The 13,152-nt window shown below is 41.9% G+C and overlaps 1 protein-coding gene across 1 annotated transcript in view; it reads right to left on the bottom strand.

The window, feature by feature from the left end:
* SP1 (Sp1 transcription factor) overlaps positions 1-11,227 on the bottom strand; it is a 37,658-nt gene extending 26,431 nt beyond the window's left edge. The window contains exons 1-3 of the mRNA XM_081059564.1: positions 11,070-11,227; positions 9,844-10,001; positions 8,028-9,540 (exon numbers count right to left, since the gene is read on the bottom strand). Of these exons, the coding sequence (XP_080915690.1) occupies positions 8,028-9,540; positions 9,844-10,001; positions 11,070-11,076 (1,678 nt within the window). The 5' untranslated portion in view covers positions 11,077-11,227. The remainder of the gene's footprint in view (positions 1-8,027; positions 9,541-9,843; positions 10,002-11,069) is intronic.
* Positions 11,228-13,152: the final 1,925 nt, after the last annotated feature.

The raw sequence follows: 13,152 nt of genomic DNA, 5'->3' as shown, positions 1-13,152 counted from the left end.
ACTAAAAGATTAATTACTACTACACCAAGATGCTTGGCCAGGCCTAAGCATCTGTATAAGCTAGAGATGAGAATATCTATTGTCTGGGATGACAAAACAATTCTATCTTTCTGGGGCCCAGAAGGGTCATTTAATTAATTCCAAAAAGGGAATGCCAACAACAAGCCATCTTTGCTTTCTGTGGTTTTTTTATGTATAAATAGAAGAGGTCAGCAATTACCAGTTACTAAGAATGATTTATCTTCAAAAGCATGTTCAAACACATTGTGTATCATGACAATTTTTCTTGTGCAATCGTAAGTAGCAATAATTCCTGTTTCAAGTCTCAACCTTTGAGTTCTATTTTAAGCATGTTACTTTAACAAATATCCAAGATTTAAATAATATAAAAGCAGCTGGATATCAGCTAAATGTATTAATGATTTTGCTCCATCCACTACGTTTGGAAACTTCAAAATAATCTTGTAAGAAAACTATTCAGATAGAAAAACTTAAAATGTAGTTCTGACTAAAAACGTAGTATGAAAATGTTCTTTTTTAAAAAATGTTTGTTTATAGAAGCTAAAAGCAAAGTTATAAAAAATTACTATACTTCCTCAAAAAATTAAAGATATGCAGCAGCTGGTTATCTCAGTTAGTCAGAGCCCGGTGCTCTTATTAACAAGGTCGTTGGTTCGATCCCCACATGGGCCACTGTGAGCTGCGCCCTCCACAACTAAGACTGAAAAGATAGCAACTTGAAGCTGAATGGCCCCTCCACAACGAAGATTGAAAGGACAACAACTTGACTTGGAAAAAAGTCCTGGAAGTACACACTGTTCCCCAATAAAGTCCTGTTCCCCCTCCCCAATAAAATCTTTAAAAAAAAAAAGGCAAATACTCTATTCTACTTATATGACATATCTAAAGTAGTCAAATTTATATAAATACAAAGTAGAATAACAGTTGCAAAAGGCTGGGGGGAGGCGGAAATAGTTTAAGTATAGAGTTTGAGTTTTATAAGATGAAAAAGTTCTGGTGATCTGTTGCATAAAAATCTGAATATACTTAACACTATTAAACTGTACACTTAAAATACCTAAGGTGGTAAATGTTATGCTTTTACCACAATTAAAAATAATTATTTAAAAAATAACTTTTTCATATGACATTTTAAATAATTTTTCTCTAAAAATATGTAAATGCTAGGGATGTAACAGTGAATAAAAATACCATTAAGTAAATCACAATATTTATGCAATTCTCTTTCCTCTTTTCCATGCATCTGCTTTTGCAACTTGAGCCAAAATTATAAGTAAAAGGATAAAGAGTTAAAATATTAAAGGACATAACAGCATTTTAAATTAAAAATAAATAAATAGGGGGCGGCCGGTTAGCTCAATTGTTTAGAGTGTGATGCTCCTAACAACAGGGTTGTCGGTTCGATCCCCACATGGGCCAGTGTGAGCTGCGCCCTCCACAACTAAACTGAAACAACTACTTACTTGACTTGGAGCTAATGGGTTCCAGAAAAACACACTTAAAATAACAAAAGTTTAAATAAATAACCTGACAATATATAACGCACTAGCAGGAGACTATAATATAAATTGAAAATACTAGTGGCTGTATTATTTCATATATAGAAGGTGCCAAAAAATGTATACACATTTTAAGAAAGGAAAACTATATTAAAATTGTAATAATATACATCTATAGCTAAAGATGAATAGTCACTTCTGACTTTTGCAATTACAAGAGGTGCTCAAAGTGGTTACCATCAGCGCCCAGACACTTCTGATTACGGAGAACTGCTGCTTGAGCAACACTGACCAAAGTGTCCACTTGTATACCTTTTTTTTGGCACTCCCAGTATTTTGCTGCAACTCTGGTCCTCTCTGAAGTGTACTAAGTATAGGTAACTATAGCACAACAGCAACTGGTGCTCTGTGAAGGCAGAGACCTTATCTGTATGAGTTCAGAGAGCCTAGCACATTTGACACATGATAAATGCTCAATATATTTTGCTATGAATGAAGCATCAAAAATTGGAACCCATTTTGACGTTTATACTTTGTATCTCATTCTTAAGCCTGCTGGGGGCAATTATATTACTAAGTATACTGGTGTTCAGTAAATGCCTATGTAAGTTAATTGAACTATGAGTATTACTCAATTTCCTAACAGAATTTAAGGTTAAACAAGGAGGCCATTCAAAATGTGATTAATGCCAATTTCTTAAAATTTTTAAAGATAATTCTTTTAAAAGAACACCAAACCAAAGAAACTTCTTGGTAAGATGGAAAATTTCCAAATATGGTTTATAGGGTAATGGGCTTTTTATCTTCTTTAAAACAAATGGTCTGTATAAAATATATTTTTTCACGATGGTACAAAAAACTGCCAAAGAATTCTAAGCAGAGTTTTTTCAGATAACCAGCAGTAACCATGTAGGGTCTGGACAAAATTAGGCCCTTTAAAAGGGTTGGTAGTTAAACTATATCCCCAACAAGTACGTTGGGATAATTTTTTTTTTTTTTAATCAGAAATAAAGGGCGTAAGGGAAGGAAGGCCCTGAAAGGGAAGTTCCAGAATAACAAAAAATAATAGATGGAGAGGAATAAGGAAATAAAGTTTGCTATAAAAATGTCTCAAGCGTATCGGAGAAAAAACTAGAACAGTCAGGAAAACAAAACACATCTTCCTAACTGTAAAAAAAAAAGGGGGGGAGGGTAATACCCCACACACACCCTAATATGACATAGGTGACCTTCATGTGTTCAAAGACTGATTAATTATCTAAGTCTTTGATTTCTCTTTTGCCATCTTGTTCCTCCCTTTCCTAGTGTTTTCATCATCATCATTAATTATTCATATTCATTTAGAATTCAATAAATTCAAATTAATTTATCTGGTTACAACAAATTCTCATTCACAACAAAGTTTATAAAGTTGTTGTTGATTAACCATGCCTTTCGCTTCTTTTTTTTCCTGTTATCTGTCTTAGGCTACAAATGTTAGTTAACACTTCAAAATAATTGAACTGGGTAAAAAAAAACAAATCCATTCTTCTACTTGAGAGAAGTAAAAGATGAGAAAGGAGTGGAGTGGAAAGGATATTGATCTTAAATCAAAAGAGCTGTCACTGTAAATTTTTTCAGTGACCTTTGGCAAATCACTGAATCTTTCTACACCTTACAGCCTACAGTGTAGTGGAGGGGATGAAGGTTCCAGCTCTAGCAACCTTCAGTTTAATTGCTATTACCATGGATAGTCTGGTTTAATTATATTATGTTTGCAAAGAGCTGTAACTTTTAAGCTATCAAAATAGAGTCAATTTAATGAAGAACATAATTGAATAATTTTTTAAAATCCATCTCAATAGCATTTAACCTTACATTATTAGCAACAAACATTAGTTCTCTTATATTTTAAAATCTTTGTCTTGACCTAGGTATTTTATATTTTAACTCCTTTGATATTGTTATTGTTTATTTCGTACATAGATACAGCATGAGAAGGATTCTAAATAAATTAGATAGGCACATTCAAACCTGTCAAACAAGTAATACCACCCAGTTTCCATAAGCCATTCAGTTTGAAAAACATTGGAGCAAAAGTATAAATTCAAATTATAGCCCAGATTTGCAACCAACTCTGACAAATATTCTTTCTACAGAATATAGTTTTTTAAGGAGAACAGTTCTTAAAACCTAGCATAGTATTAACAATATAGTCAATGTGGGCATTATTTTAAATAAATTTTAAAATAATCTATACATCAGGGTCTATATTAATAATATTAAATGTCAGAGAAAGGGACAGTACTATTGTGACACACCTTCTGTAAAAAATTTGAAAAACAGTACGTTTTTCAATTAAACAGCAAAGTGAAAATTTTCAACTAATTATCATATACTGTTTACAGATACCCAATAAGAAACTTAAAGCATTACATTCTAACACATTTTCAAGGAGGGAAAACAAAGCAATTAAGCAAGGAATGAGCAGAACTAAATTATCAGTGCCGATATTTACATGCTACTTTACAAAGTGGAACAATGAAACAGAAAGGAAGATAGCAGAACAGAACAGATAACTTTTCTGAAACACTAGGCACCCTGTGCTCTTGTTATTTAATTAAGAACTAAAATGGCCACATTACGCAATGCAACGTGATTTAACAATGACGTCATTTACGGAAAGGCACTGGAATGAATAAATAGGAGCAACTGAAAAAGTCTGAAGGCTGTCTCCTCAGTCTTTTCAGATCAATCAAGGCACCTAAGTTTTAAAGACCTTTTCTACTTAAACTAAAATCATTTAAAAAGCACTAACATGACCCTAAGAAATAAGTCTATTTGATAAAGAAGGCAAATGATGCAGAAACATATAACATTGTATTTGATAAAGAATACTATTTTAAAATACAAAATTCTCTCATGTGACCTCTTGCATAAGAATAATTCTGAACACATTCAAATCATCTCAACCTTATTGCTAATGTTCAAATGCACTAGTCTAAAATACAACTTTTTAACAAATTAGGTCTCAGCAATCTGACCCCAAGTTTAGTGACACTGTTGGCAAACCAACTCTAGTATCACATTCAACTTAACTTCTAAGAGAAGACATTTTCCTGACCCCGATAAAACTGAACAGATGTGAAATTTTTATTTTTAGTGCCTGAAATTTGCTTCTTGAGTGAATTAGAGCCATCAAGGAAATATGTTCTATTCTCCTGCCAAAGCCCTGCCCCACACTCTTTATTAGGCAGAACTCCCACGAAGTCATCCAAACTCAGTCTTTCAAAGCCACCCCCACCCCCATCATGGGGTAAGAGTTTTCAGGACTTAGCAGATACTGAGAAAAAAAAAACCTAAAGCTTTAAACTGAAAACAAAAAATAAAATAAAATAACGATCTATTAGAATGTGACTACAAAATAAGGGGAAGCGTGTTGATTAGGAAAAAAAAAGGAAAAAAAGCTTCTGATAACTTGAAAAAGAGCCCATATGTCATTTCACTGCCTGGAAACTAAATTTTGTTTACTGGGTGGTCCCTTCCTCACTACCACCCACCAGGGGCAGAGCCATGAAAAACACAAGAATACAGAGGTGGTTGGTTTATTTTGTTTCTACGTTTATGCCTTTGGTTGTGTATTCAGCAAACAGAAGGAAACAAGAGTAAAAGTCAACAGGAGAGCTAAGAAGATTTTTTTAAGATGATTTTTAAAAATTATGATAGACTAAGCGAACACGATGGAAGCTGCTGTCTTTCACAACCAAGTCTCCCTTTGCAGAGGGCTGGCTGCCTCCCTAACTATATCTTACAGAAGGATTTCACATCCAGGACTCTTTCTACTATTACACATCATACGGCAACGAGGTTGAGTTTTTCCAGTAAAATAACTATATACCAGAAAAGGGGGTAAAATGAGATACTTTGCAGCAGCCAGGCAATAGCTGAACAGCACTAAGCTTCAGGAAACAGTTTTATTATCTTTCATTAAGGATGAAGTCAGATCAAATGAAGGGAAAGAAATGTTGCAAAAGTATGACTAACCAGAAAGGAGGAAACTTCTATCTTCAGAAACCATAACTAATGAAGCAACCAATCTCAACTCTCACAAAATGGCCTTTCAGTGCCTCATTCTCTCTCATCAGTGAACGTCAAGCTGCTGCTACCTTACAGAAAGGCATACGTTTTCTTGAGCTCAGAGACCATCAATAACAGCTAGGTAAGCCCTATCCTATGACATACTAAATGGCAGACTTCCCCAGAGCATGATTTAGCAATGAGCGTGCCTCATAACTGTTCTCTAGAGCTTAAGTTATAAACCTTTTAGAAATTGCAAGGATCCAAATTATTATTAATGGGAACAATCCCACAGCTTTGCTTTCCTTTAAAGAAGAGCAAAACTGCTGGGTACAACTTCATAGTAAAGAGGAAACAAACATGCTAATGTAGATTACCCAGAAAGTGTCTAATTTTCCAGGCTAAGTTCAGTTTTTATTAAATTTTTCCCACTTCTACTCCCATAATTTTTAGCTTGTAAGACATCTGCCAGTTCTAGAGCATTAAATTTCAAAGAAGATACATATTTTTAACAATCTAAAGGATTTCTCAGATCCTGAGTTAAAACTAACAGGTAATGAAATGCCCTAGATTAGGAGAACTAACCACAAGCCTCAAGTCCTTTTTAACATCTCAATGTCCTCGTCTAGAAAATAAAGCAGTTGTACTAGATGATTTCTTAGGTCCCTTCCAGTTCTAACTTTCTAGTCCAAGGACTCCAGTTCACTAAGAAAATTACTGCCTTGTTAAAGCTCAAAATGTAGTCATTTAAAATACACCACAAGAATGTAAGAAAGTTAGGGAACTTGAACAGACTTTCCCACACTGATTTTCCAAAATTGCAGAAAGCAGGAAATATGGCTGCCTATTTGTTATCCTCACTTACATAAAAACCAGTCTAAAAACCAGTATTATAAAAAAAAAGTAGACAATTCATAAGCCTACATATATTCCAACAGGGCTAGCAGGTCAGTGATATTAAACAATTGCCCATCATAATTTTTTTCATGCCAAAATATAAAAATGTGTATATACCCTTTTGTCATGCTTTATTAAAAGTCAGCTCCATCATGATAGATTTAAAATGATAAAATCCAAATAAACTAATTTTCACCTTTTTAAACGGACATGGTTCAAATTTCAAAATAACCAATAGTGAAACATAGTTCAAAATGAGTGACTATTGCGGTCAACTGAGCCATTCCAATATATATATACCTCTTCCCTTAGACTCTTTCCCTTCAATGCTTGCCGTAGTCCTAACTCCACTCAACCTCTCCATTCCATTCTGTCCCACTCCTTCTCTCCCCTCCCTTCTCTCCCCTGCCTTCTCAACTAAGTACTACTTTCAAAGCAGTCTCCAGGAAGTAGTTCTCTTAATGCTGTTTCCCCAAAAATAAGGCCTAGCCGGACCATCAGCTCTAATGCATCTTTTGGAGCAAAAATTAATATAAGAACATTAAATTATATATTTATAATATATACTATATAATATAATCAGACCAGGTCTTATATTAATTTTTGCTCCAAAAGACGCGTTAGAGCTGACAGTCCGGCTAGGTCTTATTTTCGGGGAAACAGGGTATCTAGGAAGTATCAGAATCACCTGGGAAGCTTATTAAAAATACACACTAGTGTAAGGGGAGGTGGATGGATTCTACTTTTAACTAGGAGTTTAAAAAAAATTAAACCTTGATTAACCAGCTTGCTCAGAGAGTAGGATAGGATATTCTGGTTAACTAAAGATTAACCAAGGAACTTGTTTTATTGAAAAAAAAAAAATCCTGGGGTGGTCGGTTAGCTCAGTTGGTTACAGCATGGTACCAGTAGCACCTAGGTTGCCGGTTCGATCCCCGCATGGGCCACTGTGAGCTGCAACCTCCTTTAAAAAAAAAAGAAATCCTTCTAGGATCCACTATATCACTTTTCCCCTTGTTCCGAAATTAACAGTTCTTCATGAGAAATATAACTTAATAACTGTCCTACAAATAGGTCAAGTTTATAATCAATTCTTATCCTATGCAGGGGTGAGCCCAAATAACAGACCAAATAGAGCCCTCGAGCTAATAATAGTTTTACATCTTTAAAGGGTTGCTGAAATGTAACTGAGACCATATGTGGCCCACAGACCTAAAATATATGCTATCTGGCCCTTTACAGAAAAAGTTTGCCAACCCTTGCTTGTTCTATAGCACTAAAGGCACTGGAAGTACAGAGACCCCAGGGACACTGCCCAGAAGCGCTCCTTTCTCATCAGATTAACTGGGGGTGTGTGGGGGGGGGAGTTTCCGTTAAATCGGTTCCAAATGATTTAAATAGAATCGCTGCTATTTCTCTAATGAACTTGTCTACATGACTAGCCCTCAAGAAAGTGTTACCCCCAAAAGGCTTTATTCCCTTCTTTACGCCCAACAGTTTCACCTGAGGTGCTACTTAGCTCTGGAAATACATGCAAAAAACGAGAAGCCTTACCTGGGGCATTCGCTATAGCCAACGGCAGGCTCGGAAGCTGGTGCACCTGGATTCCTGAAGCACCCAACGCGCTGAGGTTAATGGTCTGGAGGCCAGGCATAGAGGAGAGCTGAGCAGCATTCACAGTGACGGTGCCGGCAGGGATAGAGGCAGCTGAGGCAATGGGTGTAAGGGTGGTATTGCTGCTGCTGGTCTGCCCCAGGGAAACACCCTGCATTGGGGCCAACGTGATTGTCTGGGCCTGTGGGTTCTGAACTTGGAGGTTTTGCAGCTGAAGAGTCTGCCAACTGACCTGTCCATTGGGCCCCACTGTTGGTGTCCGGATGATGATGGGGCCAGAGTTTGGAACAGCCTGAAGCTGTAGGTTCTGGAGGGTTTCCTGGGAGATAGCTTGAGTCGTAAAGGTCTGCCCTGACAATGGTGCTGCTTGAAGAGCCTGGAGGGTCTGTCCTCCTTGAACTAGCTGAGGCTGGATAAGAATTTGTTGTTGCTGTGACTGCTGGTTTTGCTCTCCCTCTTTTTGCTGACTTGCTTGCATTGAGCCTCCAGATGTCTGGTTCTGCTGGATGTTCAGGGTATCAGACCCCTGTAGCCCACTGACTCTCTGGGGTGTCTGGCCTTGAGAGTTGGTCCCTGCTGATCCGCTGGTGGTGAAGTTCATAATTCCCATGTTGCTGGTGGTAGTAGTTGTTGAATAGCTATTGGCATTGGTGAAAAAGGAACTGGAACTGGCTTGTGATGATACCAAAGTGGCAGAACTGATGGCAGTCCCTGAGGTGACGGGCTGGGAGCCACTCTCCTGGGACCCAGAGCTGCTGATAGTGACTGCCTGAGAGCTAGGAGTCAAGGTAGCTGCAGAAACGCTATTGACAGGTAGCAAAGTGATATTCCCATTCAGGGCCACCGGTACATTGGTCACATACTGAGTTTGTCCTGAGAGTACATTATTAGCCAGGCCTTGCAGGGGGACAGCCTGTTGGAGTAGATTTGGCATAGCAGCAATGATGTTGCCTCCACTTCCTCGATTTGTGATGATCTGCTGGTTTGCACCTGGTATGATCTGTATTTGACCAGAACCATCCTGCTGCACTTGGGCCCCAGTGGCAGCGAATTGCAGCTGTTGCCCATCAACGGTCTGGAACTGTGGGATGACTTGATACTGAATGTTAGGCATCACTCCAGGTAGTCCTGTCAGGACTTGCTGGTTCTGTAAGCTGGAGGCGGCGGCCACCACATACTGCCCACCAGAGACCGTGCGATTCTTGGAAGGCTCACTGCCATTGCTGCCACTGGTACTGCTGCCACTCTGTTCCTTCGAGGTAGGGGTAGCGCCAGGGGAGGAAGAGATGATCTGCCAGCCATTGGCGCCCTGTGGGAGTTGTGTGGCCGTGAGGTCAAGCTCACCGGCGCCCCCTGACTGGCCTGGGCCCTGCGAGTTGTTGCTGTTTTCATTGGGTGATTCAATTCTGCTGCAAGTTGCTGCCAGCAGAGCCAAAGGGGATGGCTGGGATTCCTGGCCAAAAAATAAGACAGAGCAAAGGAATCAGTTCAGTGACACCCAGCTGCCAGCTGGGGAGGGGGGGGCAGTATACTATAAACAAACAGCAACACAGTGCAGACAAATAAGGAGAACATGAACAAATGAAACGGGGAAACTGCCATTTTGGGGGCTCTCCCAGTCACTTGTCTCTCTGTACTTACTTCCCTATCTCTAAAAGGGTGAGCCCTTTCCTAAATTCTTTCCTGTGAAGACAATCACCTAAAGATGGGTCCATCCTCTCAACACCTTGGCCGCTCTGTCCTGATCAGCACTTACCTGGCCTCCTCCTCCTCCACTGCTGCTGCTACTGCCTGTGCTGCTGCTTCGAGCCTGGGAAAAGGCACCACCACCATTACCATTGCCCCCATTATTGCCACCAACTCCTTTCTCAATCTTCACCACGGCTGTCATTTCATCCATGGAGTGATCTTGGTCTAAAAACAATGAAAGGATAGACAACTTAAAGTTGAGGGAAGGAAAAGGGTAAAGTGAGGAAGAATAGAAAAGGCTATGATGAAACAGGCATGACTAACAGGAAGGTGAAACACGCCAGCGTAAAAAAAAAAAAACACAAAAAAAAATGGATTGGGGGAGAAGGAACAGTCGTAGAATGTGTAGCACATGAGCTAGGCTTATTGGTGCCAAAACTGGGCCTCAACTCTCCTTTGCACTGAGTTAAACTCAGAAAATATCGAAAAGGTGCTTTTGGCATAGGAAGTGTGAGCACAGTGGGCATGTTGAAAGAGTTTCAAAACAAGGAAAAGTATCCTGGGGGGAAAAAACAAGGATAAGTAAGACAAAAAAACAACATGTGGGTGGATGGAAAGCTTGCTAAAATTAGGGTCAAAGGAGATGGAGAAAGAGAAAAATGCACGTGTAAAAAGTAACAAGAGAGGAGGGCAAAGGGGGGAAAAGTTGAGAAGTGCGAGTGGGGAAACATTTGTGGATACTGGTAAGGGGCTGAACGGGTCCAGGACATAGAAATCAGGTTTCCTGGCGGACTGGGCGGACCCTAGAGGGAAAGGGCGGTTTCGGGGTGAGGGGCGTGGAAAGGGCGGGACAGTGGGGGGGAGGGGAAATCTACGGAAGGTGGGGAGGGCCCTGGGGCAGGCGGCGACCAGAGGGCGGACCAGGGAGGCGGTTGGCCCGGGCGGGGCCTGCACTGCTCGGGCCGCCCCCGCGGCTCCAGCCCCCGGCAGGAGGAGCCTTAGGCAGGCGGCCGAGTAGTGGGGGGTAAGGCCCGTCCCCCCCGTGGCCGGGGCGGGCAGGGGGCGGGCGAGGCCACTCTGCCCCCTCCCCCGGGGCGGGCGGCCCATCCCCCTCCTCCTCGGAGGCTCCGCCACTGCCCCTTCTCCCTCCCTTCCCTCCGCCCCGGGCGGGACCAAGGCCGCCGCCGCCGCCTCCCGCCCGCCCCCCCTCATGGCGGGGACCGCCTGGTCGGCCCTCGCGCGCGCCCCCTCATTCCCCTACCACCCCTAAGCTTGGAGTGGACTCATCCTTACCGCTCATGGTGGCAGCTGAGGGACGAGCTCAAGGGGGTCCTGTCCGGGGGGGTTGGGGGGGGCCGGGAAAAACGCGGACGCTGACGAGGCAAACGAACCCGTACCGGACAGGGAGGGGGGGGTAAGGAGGAGGGAGCAGCGCGCCACAAGCCCGGCCTAGGCCCCTCCCCTTCACTGCTGCCCCGCCCAATGAGGGAGGGAGGAAGGAGGGACTTGCAGAAGAAAGGCGGGCAGGTTATCCAATGGTAAGACTCGTTTACTCTCTAAGGCGTGTAAGACAAAGTTGCGTGCCCGGTGTCCGCCCCAAAAGGCCGCCCTCTCAATTTTCAAAGCCAATGAAAGACGCAGGAAGTAAATGTGGGCGGGAGCTAGAAATGATAGGCTTGGAAAGGAACCAGTCAACTGCCAGGCGGGCTCCCTGAGAGGTAGAGATAGGAAGAGCTTTAGTTGGAGTGACAGAACAACGACCAACCAGAACCCTGGACGTGCCTGAGCAAAGTCCCAGTGGGAGGAGCGATAAGAAGTAGGCAGGAATGGGAGAGGATGAAGTTGATCAAAACCAATCAGAAATCAGGCGGGCATCCAGGAAAGTTGTGATTGGATTAACGATGAAAAGAGACACGATAAGACGCAAATTGACGGCAACTAAACGCCAATTAAAAACCGAATGAACTCTGAGGGCGGGAACTCGGAGTAGGCAGAGGAGAATTGGCGTCTCACTCAGTCACTCAGTCCAATGAGGCAGCGGAGGAAGCCAGGCACCGCCTCCATCTTGGCCGATGGGCGTTACTAGAGCCGCCTCTCATGGGGGAGGGAACAGGGCTGTGCCAAGAGGAGTCCGTCGCCATATTGGCCCTCCTCAGGGGACGTCTTTACAGTGACTGGGTGATACGCTTTAGCGGAGCCCTCTAGCTCAACAAGTGTCAGGGCCAAGAAACTTAGTGGGCAGTTCTGCCTCGCCACCAGGGCGCTTTTATGTCTTCATTTAACGTCCCTTAAAAGTATTTCTCAAGTCTCACTCTTCCCAGGCTGGGCGGACGGGCAGTCGGATGCCTCTGAACGTGGGTGTAAACCCTGAGGGTGCCAGCGCAATGAGATCTGGCGACGGTGCTCACGCCTTCAGTCAACACTGAGCTGACCGATTTGCAAGGCCTTTGTGAGACTACAGCAAACGCCATTTTATTAAATTTCCCCAGAAGGTGCTGACCACTTAATTTATGGCGGATTAACTTTTCAAGAGCTCTGAGGCTAAAGTGCACTGCAGCACCCAGAGTCAAGGTCCTGTAAGCCACTCACTTCCCCCCCACTCTCAATTGTAAATGCCGTCCAATCATAAAACAAGATAGTAGAACAGTTTTTTTTTTTTTTTTTTTTTTTTGTGTGTGTGGTTGTTTTGTTTACAACTACCAAGGTTTTAAAGGAGGTATTTCCCGAGGTACCTGAATTTCTGCTCTCCCATCCTGCTTTCCTTTTATTCTAGTTTTGGTGGAGGCAGCCTGTGTGGGTGGCGGTCAAGAATGATGAGGTCATTCTCTTTGGCACTTGTATGTTATATATGTTCTCACTTAAATAGCTACAATTTCAGCGCTTGTGATGGGTTGTCATGTTTTAAAGTCTGGATTCCCCTAAAACATACACCTCTGCAGTCTTGGGCAGGGGCCTGAAGACGGGTGATGGGATTGTCGGACGTGGCAGGTGCCTGGGTCAGTTAGGTGTTTTGCCCTCCTTATGTCCTGCTCATACGGAAGGTACTTCCGAGTTTTAGAGAGTATGTGTTTTATAACTGAATAAATTAAGGCTGGGAAGTAACTTGCCCAAGGTCACAAAGCTAATAAGTTGTAGTTCCAGGTTCCAACCCAGAATAGTGCCACAAAAAGTCTTCTATAAATTCTTTGTAGAGAAAGCAATGCCTTGTATAACCGTTTATAAAAATGGCTTAATAAAAAAAAAAAATGTCTGCCTCCTTCGCTCTCCCCTCTTTCCCTCCTCTGGCTTTTTCTTCCTAACTCAAGGAAGTCCACTTCCCCGAAGGGGTCTGCGCCTTTATTGTTTTTTTTTGTTGTTGTTGTTTTCTTTTTCGTTT

Source organism: Rhinolophus hipposideros, assembly GCF_964194185.1.
Source record: "Rhinolophus hipposideros genome assembly, chromosome: 9".
Lineage (NCBI taxonomy): Eukaryota > Metazoa > Chordata > Mammalia > Chiroptera > Rhinolophidae > Rhinolophus > Rhinolophus hipposideros.
The sequence above is the reverse complement of the archived record's forward strand: the minus strand, read 5'-3'. Positions and strand labels throughout refer to the sequence as shown.